The sequence below is a fragment of the Macrotis lagotis genome, chromosome 4 (assembly GCF_037893015.1).
Source record: "Macrotis lagotis isolate mMagLag1 chromosome 4, bilby.v1.9.chrom.fasta, whole genome shotgun sequence".
NCBI classification, from domain to species: domain Eukaryota; kingdom Metazoa; phylum Chordata; class Mammalia; order Peramelemorphia; family Peramelidae; genus Macrotis; species Macrotis lagotis.
Window position 1 is genome coordinate 249,584,495 of NC_133661.1, and position 17,883 is coordinate 249,602,377.

Below are 17,883 nucleotides of genomic sequence, written 5' to 3' on the forward strand. Positions count from 1 at the left end.
CATGATGGAAACTTATTTTAAAGGTAATGCCAGTTCATGGTATCCTGGGGGATTATGAAGCTGTGATCATGATTTGCCCCAGAAAGTGTGGTGTGGATAATACTGCAGGGACACAGAGGGTTTAAATTAAGAACATTTTCTGTTCTCATTTATAATCTTAACCGAAACAGAACATGAGACCATATTAAGAATGACCATGTTATTGCCTTTCCAGAACCAGCAATTGTGCTTACCTTTCCTGTTAAAGAAATACAAATTCTTTTCTTACAGTGAGTCATGGGTATTTAAACTTTATATATAACCCAAGCAGAACTCCCTGTTGCTGGAGAATCTTTTCCCCATTCAGAACCACAAAGAATTGAGGATCCATAACTATTAGGAGGAGCCTTTGACCTGGAGAAATTTATCATGTTGCTCATTTAGTCTTCCCTGAAGCCTGATTTCAATATACTTTGGGAAATTAACAGTTTAATTAGGATTTAAGTAATCACATTTGCTTTAGCATGTTAACAACCACAGTTTTTTTTTTTTCTAGTATCCTAAACCCAACCTGTCTAAACTTTGCAAAATGGCCCGGGCCTGGCATTTGTTTAAGAAAGCAGAGACTCATGATGAAAAGGAAAACAAAGATTGAAACCATCTTATGAACCTTCATGAAGACTCTCCAGATAAGCCCAACACCTGTGAGAAAAGAAGGGCCATACCTTCTTTCAGGATGAATCACTATGGTTGTGACACTTTCCTTAGCAAGTCCAGTGTACAGAAGTGGCTTCAAAAGCATAAAATCCTTTCTTTTGCATTGCCATAGGCAAACTGCCACATAATTTAAATCAGAAAGCTGCATAAGGAGAAATATGTATATTTATATGCATTTGTATGATTCAAGAGGTTGAAAATACCTTTCCATGTCTATTTCTAACTTATTTTGCAGTAAAATTTGTTAATTTTTTAAAAAAGTCAACTGTTTAGGTTTCATTTAATATACAAGTTTACAATTTATATGGATCTAACCCTTCAAGGATTGATAACATCTTCCCATCCATGTTCATTGCTTGTCCCTTATTCACCTCCCTGTCCTACAGCTTTCCTGATCCTTATCCCTTGCTTACATTTTAAAGTCCAAACTAGAGTCTTTATTTCATCCATTCTGATTCCACAATAACTGGGATTATCTGAATGTTGGAAAGGTTCTGAGAGGCCATCAAGACCAAACCATACCTGACCAAGAATCTCCTCTACAGACAACCCCAACAAGTGTTTTTTCCTGGTTGAAGATAGGATTCTTACCTTTTCATCATTTTCAACTAGATGATTTTAGGGAACTGAATCAAGAAAGGGAAAGAGGATGAGAACTGGATGGAGAAAATTACAACATCCCATTTTTCTGCTGTCTTTAAAATAATCGTCTAGCAAATGATACTGTACACAAACCACAACCATAAAAGTATCAAAAATTTGTCTTTAAAGATGCCTGGGGTTGGGATTTTTTTTTTTAATGACTGGTTGGATATTCATTATGGATATGTGACCTCTCTAAGGGCAGCTAGATGGTGCAGTAATCTTTATAGAGCACTGGTCTTGGAATCAGGATAACAGTAGTTTGAATCTAGCCTCAGACACTTGAAATTTATTGTGTGATCTTGAAGAAGTCACTTAACCCCGATTGTCTTGAATCCCAGGCCATCTCCAGGCCTCCCAATTCATAGCTGTTCACTAGTCACAGATGGCTCTGGGGACAAAGTGAGGTTGGTGACTTAGTACAGGACCCCCTCACTCAAAAAATTCATGTGCTTGTCATGCATCACTTCCTTGATGTCATGGTCTTCTTCCAGGATGAAGGACAAACATCATGATGTGACTCTATGACTTGGAAGTTTCTTCCACAGTGCAGATCACAATCCATCCTTATCTGCCTATCCTTTGTCTCAGGCATGTCCTCTCATAAAAGACCCACCCAAAGTGCCACAGAGCTTCCTCAATTTCTCTTCCTCTAAGTCCTCCTCCAAAATCCTGATGTGGAAATGACCCTGGCTTCTCAAATGCCATGCCAGTGGAGGGTAAACTCTTGTAAGTTCTGCCAGGGTTGTGTTCTGAGGATGTACCCAGCTAAATATGGAAAAGCTCATAGGAAGCTGGCCACTCAGCAGTGGATTTTTTTGGTCATAGCAACCTATTAATTTTTTGATGTTTATTTTAAAAATCATCTTCATATCTCAATGCAATATTTATTCTTTCAATAAGATGCCTAACTTTGCTTGAACAGGTATAGTCATTCATGATTTCCCCTTGCACTTCTATCAAGGCATGTAAGTAAGTATCACAGTGGATAGAAGCAATGGGCATTGAGTCAAGGAAGACCCGAGTCCAAATCCAGCTTCACACACTTACTAGCTGTTTGACCCTTGGCCAGTCACTTAACTTCGTTTGGCTCAATTTCCTCATCTGTAAAATGGATATAGTAATAGTTGTCAGTGTCAAATGAAATGATTATGAAATACTTGGCCCAGTGCCCAGCACATAACACATTTTCTATAAATGTTAGCTATTATTATTAATTATCCATGCATAATTACAATCTTCAGTCTAACTCCTGGCATTATTCCATTCGAACATAGGATGTTTGCTTCTTGCAAATGTTTCCAAGGAGCATCGTTTATATATTCCTATTTCCTTTACAGATGAATTGTTCAGAAAAGCATTTTCTGTGTCTCTGGTTAATAGTAATTCTTATTGGGTCAGAAACTTCCCTAGAAACAAGCTGGATGATAAAAGTAAATATTGCTATGAGAATTTTTACTTTGAATTTGGAAAACAGAAATCATAGTATCTCTTTTGAGGGCCATATCAACTTTAGAGGAAGATTCCTTGCTCTTGTATTGAAGTAACATTTTCATAAACTCCCAGAATTAGAAATACTTTCTAAAGTGATTTAGTCCATCCCACTGGCTTGTCTTTTTTTTTTTAGGTTTTTACAAGACAATGGGGTTAAGTGGCTTGCCCAAGGCCACACAGCTAGGTAATTATTAAGTATCTGAGACTGGATTTGAACTTAGATACTCCTTACTCCAGGGTCAGTGCTCTATCCACTGCATCACCTAGCCACCCCTGTGGCTTCTCTTTTCTATGGTAATATTCTTCTTACCCCATGATCAGTGGCAGCATCAGTCCTGACAGTTGTTCTTAGTATTTAACCTGATAAAGTCTGTGTCCCATCACCCCTGGAGAGAAACAGGCTTTTCCAGAGTGTAAAGTGAGAACAGTTTTATAGAACTTGTAACTTTTTTGGTTACTAAGAATAAAAGACATTTTTTATCAGCAGTGCAGTTTTATCATGTTTACATTTGTGGAAGCTTTGACCATAGCAAAAGACAGGTTGCAATTTTTTATTGTTTCTTCAGTCTTGTAGGTTCAGCTATCTCAAGAGCATATGGTAAATCAGGTAATCGAAGATGATGAATTGAAAAAAATTCCATAGTCAGCCCCCAGGACCATAAATGGCCATTGGAGCCCTCAACTAGGAGACCTGGAGGACAAGTCTTAGGAGCACAGGATGGAGCAAGAAGCCAGGGTCAAAGACAGGGCATGAGGGTCAAAGGAAGATTGAAATCTAGACACAAAGGAAATTCCCCAAGGATCTGTAACAATTAAAAAGGTTAAAGATATAAAGACATTAATAAAAATGTTCATTTAGCTCTCCCTCAAACCAAAGACAATCAGGGCTGTGGGGTTATTTGTGTACTCTTCAAAGCAATAAGGGGCTGCTAGTGATATCATGTCACCCTTAGACAGAGAAACTATCTTTGTATCCAGACCACACCTAGTTTTGTACTATTTATTCAAATCATGTATAACTTACCCAATACTGAGCAGATTACAACAGCTTCCACTAACATTAGGATGGGGTCTTGAACAAAAAAGTCCAATTAGCAATATCCTTCAACAGACTGAACTTTTAAAATCAGGACTTTAGAAAAAGGGAGAACTCTGGATCTCCCCATATCACTGGTTATTAATAATCATTTCTCTCAGATAAATTTCCCTATTTGGCATTTAAAACTTATCACAAGGTCACTTCTTGCCTTTTCAGTGTTTTTACATATTATTCCCCTACACTTCAGCCAAATTAGCCAGTTTACAGGGTGGTAGTTCTATAGTGTAGTAGATAGAGCACCAGCCTTGGAGTCAGACTTGCCAAGCATCATAAAACAAGTAAATTTCAGAGCCCGCATTTGAACTCAGGAAAAGGATTAATGCTGACATTAATTACAAGCATTAATTAATACGTATTAATCCCGACAGTGGTGATGATGAGGATAATATAAGAAATAAAATTTATATAACACCTGCTGTATGCTTATTTGACCCTCACAATTCTAGGAGATAGGGGCTATTATTATTCCCATTTTACACATTAGCAAACTGAGAACAGGAACATAGACACACAAAGTGTTGGGAGAGAGGAGAAGGAGGAAGGAGGAATTAGGAGGGCATAGTAAAGGAGAGATTGGACAAAAATAGAGTGCTTTTTTGTGGTGGCAAAAAATGGTGATTCAAGGTAATACCTATGAATTGAGGAATGGATGAACTTTTATAGAAATATGATGGGATACTACTGTGCTGAACTATTAATGACCAATCAGGAATTCCATAGGACTAATGATAAAACATACTTCCCACTCAGAAGAATCAGACAGATATTTTTTAGAAAATGGCTAGTGTGTAAATTTATATCGATTGACTATACATGTTTGTAATGGGTTTTATTTTTCTTGTGTTCTTAATGGAATGGGGAAAGGACTAGGGTTGGAGAGAAGATAAAAGAGAAAAATGTATGTGTAAATATACTATATACATATATATGCAATAAATATGCAAATATATGATAACCTGGGAAGTATGATCAACATAAATTCTGGGTCATGATCAGACCATACTACATCTCCAAACTGAGATGATAAACTTAGATTAATGACAGACTTTTTTTAGACATGATCAAGGAAGAAATGATTTGCTTAACTATATACATATATATATATTTTTTTGCTTACTATATTTTTTGTTTTGTTTTTGTACAAATGATGTTTTAATACATTACTAAAATATTCTTGTTTAAGAATAAACATAATACCCCTCCCCCCAAAAAATATATAGACCCTTATGAGCAATAAAGTAAACAATTATAATTAAATTAAAAAAATAATAGGGGCAGCTAGGTGGCGCAAGTGGACAGAGCACCGGCCCTGGAGTCAGGAGTACCTGAGGCCAAATCCGGCCCCAGACACCCAACAATCACCCAGCTGTGTGACCCTGGGCAAGCCACCCCAACCCCACTGCCCTGAAAAAACCAAAAATAAAATAATAACAATAATAATAATAGGGGCAGCTAGGTGGCGCAGTGGACACCACTGGCCCTGGAGCCCAGAGCACCCAGGCTCAAATCTAGCCTCAGACACCAACAACCACCCAGCTGTGTGGCCCTGGGCAAACCACTGAACCCCATTTGCCCTGCAAATACCCCCCCCCATGATAATAATAAATGTGCTTCAGTCTGTGTTCCAACACCACCAGCTCTTTTGCAGGTGGATCACATTCTTTATAAGTCCATCACAAAAGCTACTTCCATATTTTTCCACTGTTGCCATTGCTGTTTGCACTCCCTCCACTTGTACTTCCCCATTACCATATACTATATTTTCATTCTCCTTTCACTCTGTCCCTCTTCTTAAATGTGCTGTAGGGTAGCTGAGTGGCACAGCAGACTGATCACAGGCCCTGGGGCCAAGAGGCCCCGAGCCCACATACTACCTCTAAGGCCCAGCAACCACCCAGCCCTATGGTCCCAGACAGGCCATTCAATCCCAGCCCCTTGGAAGAAGTAAAAAAGAAAATGTGTTATATCTGACCACTCTCCCCCCATGGTCCATCCTCTCCTCCATCACTCACATCACCCCCTTCCTCCTGTCCCCGCCCTCCTTCTTACTCCAGATGCCTATACCCCATTGAGTATATATATGCTGTTTCCTCTCCTAGCCACCTCTGATGAGAGTGAAGATTCCTTCATTGCCCCTTGCCTTCCCCCCTTCCATATCATTGCAATAGCTCATTGTAATAAAGAAAAATCTTATATGAAATATCTTAGCCTATTCCACCTCTCCTTTCTTTTACTCCCAGTACATTTCCCTTTTAGCCATTGACTCCATTTTTACAATATATCTTCAAATTCAGCTCTCTCCTGTGCTTCATCTATAAAAGCTCCTTCTACCTGCTCTATTAAATGAGAAGTTTCTCATGAGTATTATCAGTATCAATTTTCTATGCAGGAATACATGCAGTTCATCATCATTAAGTCCCTCATATTTCCCCCCTCTCCTCCACTCTGCTTCACCTGAGTCCTGTATTTGAAGATCAGACTCTGTTCAGCTCTGGCCATTCCAACAGGATCATTTGAAATTCCCCCCGGTTCATTCAAAGTCCATCTTTTTCCCCTGGAAGAGGACATTCAGTTTTGCTGGGTAGTTGATTCTTGGTTGCATTCTAAGCTCTTTTGCCTTCTGGAATATTATATTCCAAGCCCTATGAGCCTTTAATGTAGTTGTTGCTAAGTCCTGTGTGATCCTGACTGCAGCTCCATGATATTTGAATTGTGTCCTTCTGGCTGCTTGTAATATTTTCTCTTTGACTTGGGAGTTCTGGAACTTGGCTATAATATTCCTGGAGACATCAAGGCTCTTTTCCTGATCATGACTTTCAGGGAGCCCAATAATTTTTAAATTACCTTTCCTGAATCTGTTGTCCAGATCAGTTGTTTTCTCAATATTTCACATTTTCTTCTAAGTTTTCATTCTTTTGGTTTTGAAGTATTGTGTCTTGACTTCTCATAAAGTCAGCAGCTTCCTTTAGTTACAGTCTACATCTGAAGGATTTGTTTTCCTCAGAGAGCTTTCTTATCTATTTTTCCATCTGGCCAAATCTGCTTTTTAAAGCATTCTTCTCAATAACTTTTTGAACTGTTTTATGCATTTGACCAATGCTGGTTTTAATATGTTATTTTCTTCAGCATTTTTTTTGGATCTCCTTGACTAAGCTGCTGACTTTTCTTTTTTAGATTTTTTTTTCCAAGGCAATGGGGTTAAGTGGCTTGCCCAAGGCCACACAGCTAGGTAATTATTAAGTGTCTGAGGCCAGATTTGAACCCAGGTACTCCTGACTCCAAGTCCAGTGCTCTATCCACTGTGCCACCTAGCCACCCTTGCTGACTTCTTTTTCATGTTTTTCCTGCATCTCTCATCTTCAGACTGAGTATTTTGATCCTTCTTGGGATCATAAACAATATATTTCTCAATGGTGTCCATCTTTTTTCTGTTTACTCATTTCCCCAGCCTGTGCCTGCTTTTGGGGTACTTCCCAAATTCTTGAGTATTGGGACCCCTCCCCCCCCCCCACACACAAGGATCTTGGTGTGTGAAGCTCTGTCTTCCCTCCTTGTTTGTGAATGACCACAAGTGCACTCCTCTGCCACAGGGCTGAGGTGGCCCTGCTGTTCTATGGGGAGCCTAGACTGTGATCAGGATCTCAATGTGTTCAGTGCCACAGTCCTGTTCCAGGTACAGAGGACAAATCTCTGAAGTGTCTCTCCACTCCCCTCCCTTTGGTAAGCTAAGCACTCAAGGCTGTTGCCCCGGGGGGCTCCTGCTTACAGGCTCCACCTACTTTGGTTTCCCAGATCTGGGCTGCTGGGACCAAGCAGTTTGCTGAGTGCCCTGAAGGCTGGGTTTCACATGCTACCTCTGGCAGAGGTCCCCCCCACCACTATCTTCCAAGTTGTGCCCGGTGCTGCCCCGGGTATAGGTCAGGAAACTGCCCCAGCTGCTGGGAGCCATGGCTCCCAGCACCCTGGGGCTGCCTCAGGGAGGCTGAAGTTCCTTCACTCTGAGGACCGCCCCTCTAACCCCGTGACACAGAGCCTTTCCACTATTTTCCAGGTTACCTTGGCCTGGAGAATTGCCTCACTGGATCCCTCTGTGGGTTCTGTCTCTTGAAAATTTAGTTAAGACTCCTTATTTTATGAGTTTTGAGAGAGCACCTAAGACAAGCTCTTACGTTGCCATCTTCGACTATATATGTTTATAACAAGGATTTTGTTTTTCTTGTTTTCTCTCTGGGGAGCAGATGGAAGAGAATAGCTGAATTTTGTTTAGAAAGTCAGGGGATGGTGAGAATAAGTCTTGGAAAAGGATCTATTGACTTTTACAGTATTATTTACAATATTCCCCCTAGGCATGAAGATAAAACTAAAGGGGAGTGGGGAAAATGGTCCCTAAGGATGGTAACCTAAGCAGATAAATATATTGTAGCCCCTAGTTTTCTCTTCATCCATCTCCAACTGTTTTCCACTTGGAAAAGCAAAAAGAGAAAGTACATGAAGGCAACCCAGCAAAATGATCTTTAACTCCTCCCTTTACATTTAGTTTAATCTTATTGAACCAGGTAATAAAAGAGGAGCTCAGATTTGACACTCCAAGCAAGAGATCATTATCACAACTAAGGATCTCTTCTGGGTTTTTCAGGTATAGCTATATGCTTTAAATGAAAAAAAAAAAAAATATCCCTGAGAAGAATGCCCCTCTCTTCCACAAAGAAACTAAGGTAGATGAGACATTCTTCAATAAAATTAGAACTTGAGTCTCTTGACTCACTCAAGCTTTACTCCCCAAACCACATTAGTTATATGTTAAGCTGGGAGTGGTTAGAATTGGTGCCTCTGGAAGGCACCAATGATTGGTAGCTATATGACACTTTGTCCATAAACTGGTAAAGATTCTACTTTGGGGACTTCTTTACTTCATAAATTGACAAGCTGGGGCCTGGTTAAGTCAGTCACCTCTGAGTCATACAATTTCTAGGTCAGTCTTTTTTTTTAGATTCTTGCTCAATGTTGTTTCTTTCCCAAAATCACTAAAAGGCAGAAATAATCTACTTTCATAGAAAAGCTATTAGTTTGGTTTTGTCTCTTAGCTTTCCTTTAGATTCCCCCCCAAAAATTCTGATATCATTTTCTGCCGAATGCCAAAGCAATTAAATACTTCTTTTGTAATGCTAGGATTCAAAGTTTACCTCTAATTACAACTCTCCTCCAGGAACAGCTTTGTAAACACATTAAGTAGGCCATGCTGCTGCTGTTTCAAGCAGTTAAATCACAGTATTGCTGTAGACGAGTCATAAAGTAGCTTTTATTGGCATATCCTGTGAGAAGATGTAGAAATTTCTGAGCAAAGTTGTCTACCTCAGCAAAGAATTTCATATAACTTGTTAACACATCAGAACTTTTCATATCCCACAGAGATGCAGCCAGGTCAACAAGCCTTGTTAACAAGTTCCACTGGACCCAAAAGACAGATCCTATAAGTCTGTCCTTGTATGTTAATGGCTACAGAGGCAGTTGTTTTTTATCTAGAGTTCAAGCCGTCTTTTGAAAGAACCCGACTCCAATATGTTCCCAATCAGGAACAGGATGTCTCTCAGTTTCTTAGGCACATCTCCATTGTCTCCTGACTTTAGAGTATGTGATCATCAGGATGGTAGAGTTCACTCATGAGGCGGTAAATATAGGAGGGAGCATTCCCACCAATGTTGGAGATAAAGAGGGTGATAAGCTCTGGTGGAACATAGTCAAAAACAGGACAATGAACACTGACTTTCTCCAAAATGTCCCCTGAAAGGCAATAAGAATAAATGTAAGAAACACTGTCTAGCTCAGCTACTCTGATTAATACAATGATCCAAAAAAAAAAAAACCTTATCCCCTTTCGGAGAAAAAAACTGATGAACTCTGAGTAGAAAGTGAAGGGTAGTTCTCTCATTTTATTTTTCCTAGTCTTTTTTGGGAAGTACAATATAGCTCATGTAAAAATGTTTGGCATGATTTCACATGAATAATTGATATCACATTGCATACCTTCTCAGTGGGTGGGGGAAGAACAGGAGGAAGGGAGAGAATTTGTAACTCAAAAAAATCTTCAAGTATAAAAATAAGAAATACTGACTAAGACTCAAGCAACAGAAATTAGGAAGAATAATTATTATTAAAGACAACAAAAAGAGGAGTGTGAAATGTTTAACTAAACCTAAATAGTAGGATGATAGTACTAAGTTCTGTGCTTTGAAGCAATGAACATTAATTGCTGCTGGAGAGGTTGCAAGGTCCTGACTCAAAAGAATTAAGCTGTTCAGTTCTAAGAAAGATAGAAAAGGGACCCAACAAGGCATTAGGTAGACAGATTCATAAAGAGAAATGATTCAAAATAACCCCCCCACAAGAATTAAAATTGAGCTTCAAAGACACAAAGATATTTATTGTACTTCATGCAATTCTTTTTTTTTTTTAGGTTTTTGCAAGGCAGTGGGGTTAAGTGGCTTGCCCAAGGCCACACAGCTAGGCAATTATTAAGTGTCTGAGGTCACATTTGAACTCAAGTCCTCCTGACTCCAGGGCTGGTGCTCTATTCATTGCACCACCTAGTCACCCCACTTCATGCAATTCTTAACTTATCTTTTCCATAGATACTCTATAGCCATTCCTTAGCTGTAATAAAGTATAGCAGTTCATTTGAAACCTCCCATCTAGTCATTTTTACCTCCATCATGTCAGCTAAAAGCTCAATTAGCCTAAAATAAATTGAATGTTTTAAAGCTATAAAGTCCTCAAATGAGCTAGAGTCACAGTCACTAGGAAAAAATTATTCCTCTGCTTCATTTCTCCTGGTCTTCACTGAAGGTAGTGATGATGTAATCTATTACTATTTCTGTATGACAGGGAACCCCAAATCTTTATTGCAACCCAGTCCCATATTATCCTATAAATCAACTTTAAAAACAAAACTGTACCCTCTGTGAATGGCAAAACTTCTTCAGGAGCGACAAATTTGTGGAATGAATCTTCTTCATTTGGAAACTACAAAAAAAGTTATAAAAAGAAAAGATATAAATTAAACAACTTTCTTGTAGGCATGCTCTCAGTCTCTCAATTAGGAAGTGGCCCTACCACTAGGACCAGAGGAAAAGAACAACTCTTACCTGTGGTGAAAGCTTAAACATGGGTGCACAAACAATGAGCGGAGTAGAGTGGTGCTTAGCTGCAAGGGCCAGGGTGTGAGTTCCCGCCACTGCTCTCAGGGCACCATTGGCTAGGATGGTCTTTGTGCCAATAATCACCTTTGGAATGAAAAGAATGTGATGAGTTATTTTAGGGGATAGCAGGCTGGAAGAAGGAAGTAGTGGGACAAGGGAAGGGTTCAGAAAAAAGGTTGAGAACAAAATCTAATTTGGAATCAAAGCCCTGGAATATTCTAGATACAAGAAGGCAAGATAGAAAGAGGTCAGTTCCTGTAACTACTAAGAGCAAACTAGAATCCCTTTTCTCAAATGCCTGTTCATATTCTAGTTTTTACAGAAAATTGGGTGGAAAATGAGGTAAAAGGCCTCTTCAACTCTTGTGATGTTTTAATGATAGACAAGTTTTAGTCTCTTGATAGTAGATTGTGGAAGGGTTACTAATCTATTGTCTACCAGATCAAACTGAAATATAAGAAAATTCCTAGATTTTCAAGGGCCTTAGTTTTTAAAAGATCAATCATTTACTTCATCAATTTTTTTCTTTAATACACACACACACACATATACACACAGCCACTTTTGGCCACATTCGCTACTTAGTAAGGTACAGAATTTTACTTCCTCTCAGTAGAAGAGGTTAGGGTTAGGGTTAGGGTTAGGGTTCATTTACCACATTTCACCTGCCCAGTTCTGAATGAAATTGAAGTCCCTTCTCTCCAGATACTGAAGGCTCTCATATATATACACACACACACACACACGTGTGTATATATATATATATGTGTGTGTATATATGTATATGTATATGTATATGTATATGTATATGTATATGTATATGTATATGTATATATCTTGTTTGTTCTATCTCCAGTCGTATATTCTGTTCACTGCTCTCTCAAATACTAGAGTCTAAGCAGGGCCACAGGGAATGGGAATGAAAATGAGGACAAGGGAAATGGAATTCCATAACTAGATCAACAGTCTGAACTTGTATCTTCAAATAACTTTTCTTTTTCCCAGAGATAACACTGGAAAGAATGATACTTTAGAAACCCACAGAAAAAGAATGCTCCTAATGTTAACAGCCAATATCTCTATGCTACCTTTCCATTTATACTCACTTTGTTGACTCTTGACATAACAGCAAAAATGGCAGCATCAGTCATAACAGTTGTTTCAATATCCTCCTTGGCCAAATTAACTGCCATTTTATGGCCCTGAATCAAGAAGGAGATACTGATGAGCCCTTGAGGAGATAAAGAGAGTGCTCTCTAATGTAATTTGGACTAATCTGTTCTAAAAGTTTTTTCCTGCTATAACAGTTCTTAGCATAAGTTCTGAACTCTGACAACAATGAGAAACTAGTAAACCCAGCATGTTCCTCCTTAGAGCAGCATAAAACTAGATGGTCTACTAGATGGAGTCCCTGGAGCTGGTTAGGTTGGCCCAGGTCACAATTCCACCTCAGATTCTGACAAATGTTCTGTATGCTCCTAGAAATCAAGGTCAGACCAAGTGTCAGTCATTTCTAAGGTTCCTTGCCCTATTTAGATCCCCGAAGAGGATATCATATACTAATTTAGAGTTGAAAGGAGGTTGTTCATTCCAGTTGCTTAATTTTTCAGATGAAGAAACAGAGGGCCAAGAAGACTCCCCCCCCCACCAAGGTAGTAAAAGCTGATATTTGAATCCAGATCCTTTGACACAAAGGTCAGTGCTCTTTCCACTACATCATGTTGTCTCAACTCTTATGTCTTAAGTTCTTCAATTCATTATTGCTTTCTCAAACTAATCATCACATGGTGTTTTTGACTAGTCACATGATCTCACTTCTGGTGAGGAAAATCCCTCTTCTGATGCAGATGGAGGAATAAGACATATTAGTTTGTGGTTAATTTCACTAATATCCCACTATTTTTTCATCTTAGACAACCCCCCCCCCAGTCATCATCACTCCTTGCTTACCAATTCAGTCAGAATGGATCCAACCATCCCTTCCTTTACTACCTCCTCCCATCTTTGTCAGTTTTCTGGAGCTCTGTCAGTACCTGGCAGAAAGGAGCACATTCTGCCACAATAACGTGAAATTTCCGCTTTTGGGCAGCCACTTTGAGGAAGGCTTCGACGGTTCGGGAGTATCCTATGGTCATGATCACCTCGTTAGAATGAATGTGCTCCAGAGCTTGCATTGCTATGTTCTCAGTTGTCCCTTCTGCAAAGTCAATTTACAAGAAAAATAGATATAAGTTGGGAAGAAAGATTTGTGCTCTTCACACATCTCACCAGACTGTATTTTAAGGAAACTAGATCTCAAAGGCACCACACCAAAAATGACTGAAATTAAATGTTACAAAAGCCAAATTTTTACTCTTAATCTCAAAAGTGTGGCTACCTTGCCCCTATGGTATCCTCTACAAAAACTCACACCAGTTTGAAAGCCCATGTGACTGTGGGAAATCTACTAGCTTTCTTTAGGGAAACTGGTTCTGAAGACTGACTATCCAATCATGAAAATTTTCAATCTGTCAAATTGAAAATTGCTGGAGGAGAAAGTGAAATCTCCCATTTAGGAGTTCTTTTTTCAAAAGAAACTACAAGTCAAGTAACACTGAATTCCAGACAAGAGATTCCAATGAAAAAAAAAATGAGCAGAAAGACTAAAAGTAAAAGCACATAAAAATGAGATCCTAAGGGGCACTGTTATTTCCCTGATAAACTGTATATTCCCAGAGACCAACTAAAGTGAAGCAACATCACAAAACAGTATCAAAGGAATAATAGCAATAATTCAAGATAGCATTATACTTGGTTTATAAAGCGATTTACAAAAATTCTCTTATTTGATCTTCATCACAACTGTGAGATGTTATAATCATCGTTATTTTATAAAAGACACCTACTGTGAGAAATTAACTGCCTTGTTCATGGTCACAGAGCTAGTAAATAACTAAGGCAGGATTCAAGCTCAGGTTTTTCTGACTCAAAAGTCCAGCACTCCATCCCTTACACCATATAGCTGGCTCTAAGACCAGAGACCTACCAACCATGGTTTTGAGTATTTTTCTCACATGTAAATTCAAAGTACAACATCATACTGAATTTATTTTTTTTTTAAGGTTTTTGCAAGGCAAATGGGGTTAAGTGGCTTGCCCAAGGCCACACAGCTAGGTAATTATTAGGTGTCTGAAGCCAGATTTTATCTCAGGTACTCCCGACTCCAGGGCCGGTGCTCTATCCACTGTGCCACCTAGCTGCCCCTGAATTTATTTTTTATTTATTGACTGTGATTTATTTATTTATTTTATTATTGATGTTTTATTTATTGATAATTTATTTTTTAGGTTTTTTTTTAAAAAAGGCAATGGGGTTAAGTGACTTGCCCAAGGTCACACAGCTAGGTAATTATTATGTGTCTTAGGTCACATTTGAACTTAGGTCTTCTTGACTCCAGGGCCAGTGCTCTCTATCCACTATGGCACCTGGCTGCCCCAATAATTTATTTTTGATAAAATCTTTTACTATTTATTACTGATATGAGTTAATTTATTTACCTCTCTACTTATGTGGACACAATTCAGGAATCTGAATTCTATAAGTTTATTATTAGTCTGTAATGCAAAATACACAGTGGCAACCAAACCTACCATGTGTCTTAATCCTTTCCTCTTAGCAAAAAACATGGGAGTTGTTTAGAAAAAATCTCAACCTAGATTATTTTCTATCTATGCTGCTGGACAACCATAAATACCTTTTCCTTTATTTGGGGAGATCTACTAATTAGCCATGGACCAGCTTATTCACTTACCCAGCTCTATCAACAGCTCATTAATAACTTCAATGATATTGGCTCGGAGTTGGGCATAATGAAGACTAAAATCTTCATTCAGGCCTCCAGCTGTCAAGAGCTTATGTAAGGACTCCTGTTGATCACTCTCATCACTTCGTCCATGGAGTCTAAGGACATAAGACTCATCATCAGAGGGATAGGTAAAGAGAAAAGGGGGGTGATAAGTGTCAAACGTTGTAACAACATATAATAATATAATATGTACTAATATATGACAATAAACAATAATGTGACAAATAATAACATAATAACTGTAACGATTGTCCAAATTCCTCAAATTTATAGCAAAAATGATTAAAAACGTCAAGGCCCAGGCAGAAAAAGCAACTTGGCCAAGATCACAGAAGAAGCTGAAGGAGAGTTAGATCTCAAACCCACATCCTGCCTCAATTCTAGTCCGCTTTTCCCTATATCACAAAAGCAAAGAAGGTTAGGGCCTGGAGAAACAGCGACTTTTTCCAAGTTAGCGATGCTACTTTAGTGGCTCACCCAAGCCTGGAGTCCGGCCCAGCGCTGGCACGGGCTTGGCACCTTCCGGACGGATGCTCCTTGGGGCAGGAGGGCCCTTGCACAAGCTCCTACTGGCACCCTCCCCATCCCATCTCCTGTACCTGGGCTCATCGACCTTCGCCCCGGATCCCGTTCATGCAGCCCCATTAGCACGCAAGCTCCCCGGGGGCTGCGGGCACGCGGCGGGGAGGGGAAGGGAGGCCGGGGCTGACCTGCCGTACTCCTCGCGGATGACCTTGAGCACCCTGCGCACCATGTTGCCCACCGTGGTCTCCGAGGGCTGGGCCGCGGTCATCCGCCGGCCCTCCTTCCGGATGAGCTCCATCAGCTCCCCTACAGCCGGGCAGGGCAGAGCGTGAGCGGAGGCCGCCGGGGCCTGCGCCCTCCCCGCCCCCACCCTCGAGGCCGCCCTCCTCACCGGCGTTGCTCCAGCGGCCGTGGGCCACGATGCGCCGGAGCAGCCCCACCGTCTCCCGGGCCATGTCCTCCGAGCTGCGCCGGCCGCCGCCTCGCTTCAGCGCCTCCACGAAGCTCTCGATCTGCTCGGACAACTCCGACCCTTTGTCAGAGGCGCCCGGCATCTTGGCTGAAACCTCGACCCGTGAGCCGGGGGTGCCAAGAAGAAGCGGCGCTGCCGCCGCGACGCGACTCAGACTTCCGCTTCCGGGGCGATGACGGTATGCTTCCGGTTATCCCAGAGCCAATCAGAGATCAGAAGCTCTGGTCCTCGAGGTAAGGAAGCAGAACGGCCGTCTGCCATTGGCGGGGAGGAGCGGAAGGCTGAATGCTTCCGCCTTACCCGGCCGGCCGGCCGAGCCTGGAGCGGAAGGCCCGGCTCCTTCCCCCGCCACTCTGGGGTCAGCGAAGTTGAGATCCGGCCGTAGCTGCATCCGCGTACCGGCGGCATCCTAGGCCCCGCCCACCTGGCGCGCCGAGCCCACTGCCCCGTCCGCGCCCCAAGTCCGCCGGTGGAAGGGGGGGCCTCCGCTCCTCAAGACCCGCTGTTTCTGAAAAGCCAGTGCGTGGCCCGGGGGGGCAGGAAGAGACAGCGACAGAGATGGGGTGCAGCGTTGGGTACCGAAGGGACTCCAGGCGGGAGGCAGCCTGCGCCGCCCCCCAGGGCCCATGCCCCCGCTTCCCTCCCAACCCCCTCTGTGCGCACCCTGCTTCCGAGTGACACCCAAGACATCTGGGAGAAAAGAGGCCCAGGTGCCACCTGCGGGCCCTGCGCAGCGATGAAGTCTGGGTGGGGTGAGGGGGTGCCCCCAATTGGGGAGCACACCTTTTATAAAGTAGGTGCTATGGGGAAGCAGGCTGTTGGGGTTTCCATAGGGGCTGAGACTCATTGGGGGTCTCCGTGGAGATTGGGATTGTTCGGGGTTTCTTGGATGTTTAAGATTCAGTTTTCTCAGGACCTCACCCTCAACTGGGCCCAATTGGGTGAGAGTGAAACCCAGGTCTGGATCCAACAGTTGCAATTATTGGTCAACTTTATTTTTTAGAAAGACATTTTCTACTTGTGTTGAATAAAAAAAAAATCTGGGGGCGGGTAGGTGTTGCAGTGAATAGAGCCTGGGTCCTGGAGTCAGGAGTACCTGGGTTCAAATGCGGCCTCAGACACTTACTAATGACGTAGCCGTGTGGCCTTGGGCAAGTCACTTAACCCCATTGCCTTGCAAAAACCTAAAAAAAAAATCTTTTAAACCTTTCACCCATTGCTCCCAATTGTACCCTTTGGTGCCAAGCACTAAATACTTCCTTCAAATACTGGAAAACAGCTACCGTGTTTCCTAAGCCTTCTTCTCCAGGCTAACCTCCACTTTTCTTCAACTAATCCCCAATGGGTTTGAGTTCCCTCATTATGGCTATGTTCCCATAGCTCAAGTTCCACTTGATTAGGGGCAGGGAGGGGGAACCTTTCTTTGAGACTAGATGTCCTTGGCACCTTGAACAGTTTTTACAAATGCTGCCTGATCTAATTGATTCCTTCTATTTCAGCATAATGAACTCATGATACATCCTTATTGGTCTTTTTTCTTTCTGTCTTTCTTTTGGAGAGATTCTGAGAGAGCCCAGTACTAAGAGCACCTAGATCTTCAGAGGACTAGGATAGGTCTCTTCTCCCTACCTCCTCCCAAAACACACATACATCCAAATTTTGCAGTCATTAAAATCTGCCTTGGAAGAGAAGCATATGATGAGCCCATGTAGACCAAGAGGAAAGTGTCTGAACCTCCAAGTCTGACAACTTTCTCTGTTCAAGAGACAGTCATAATTGGGAGTATCACAATTTCCTAGGGGAGGTACATACAAAATCAGATGTACTTATTCCTGTAGTATAACAGGAAAATTCCTGAATAATGCTGAGTTCTTGAGGTCAGTGAAGTTGAGAGGCAGGGCATAAGTCATGGAAA

General features: G+C 41.4%; 2 protein-coding genes across 6 annotated transcripts in view; one reads left to right on the top strand and one right to left on the bottom strand.

Moving 5' to 3' along the window:
• The window catches only part of MLH3 (mutL homolog 3), a 46,707-nt gene extending 41,871 nt beyond the window's left edge, over positions 1 to 4,836 (top strand). For all 5 annotated transcript variants that reach the window (XM_074235702.1, XM_074235705.1, XM_074235706.1 and 2 more), the window contains one exon: positions 536 to 4,836. In XM_074235702.1, coding sequence (XP_074091803.1) covers positions 536 to 634 — 99 coding nt within the window. In that variant the 3' untranslated portion in view covers positions 635 to 4,836. The remainder of the gene's footprint in view (positions 1 to 535) is intronic.
• A 1,180-nt stretch (positions 4,837 to 6,016) lies between these two features.
• Positions 6,017 to 16,125, bottom strand: EIF2B2 (eukaryotic translation initiation factor 2B subunit beta). Its single transcript, XM_074235710.1, has 8 exons — positions 15,888 to 16,125; positions 15,682 to 15,802; positions 14,918 to 15,066; positions 13,161 to 13,324; positions 12,234 to 12,329; positions 11,074 to 11,211; positions 10,885 to 10,951; positions 6,017 to 9,712 (listed from the first exon to the last, which is right to left on the bottom strand). The coding sequence occupies exons 1-8, from the start codon at positions 16,048 to 16,050 to the stop codon at positions 9,555 to 9,557; spliced, it is 1,056 nt and encodes a 351-aa protein (XP_074091811.1). The 5' UTR covers positions 16,051 to 16,125; the 3' UTR covers positions 6,017 to 9,554.
• Positions 16,126 to 17,883: the final 1,758 nt, after the last annotated feature.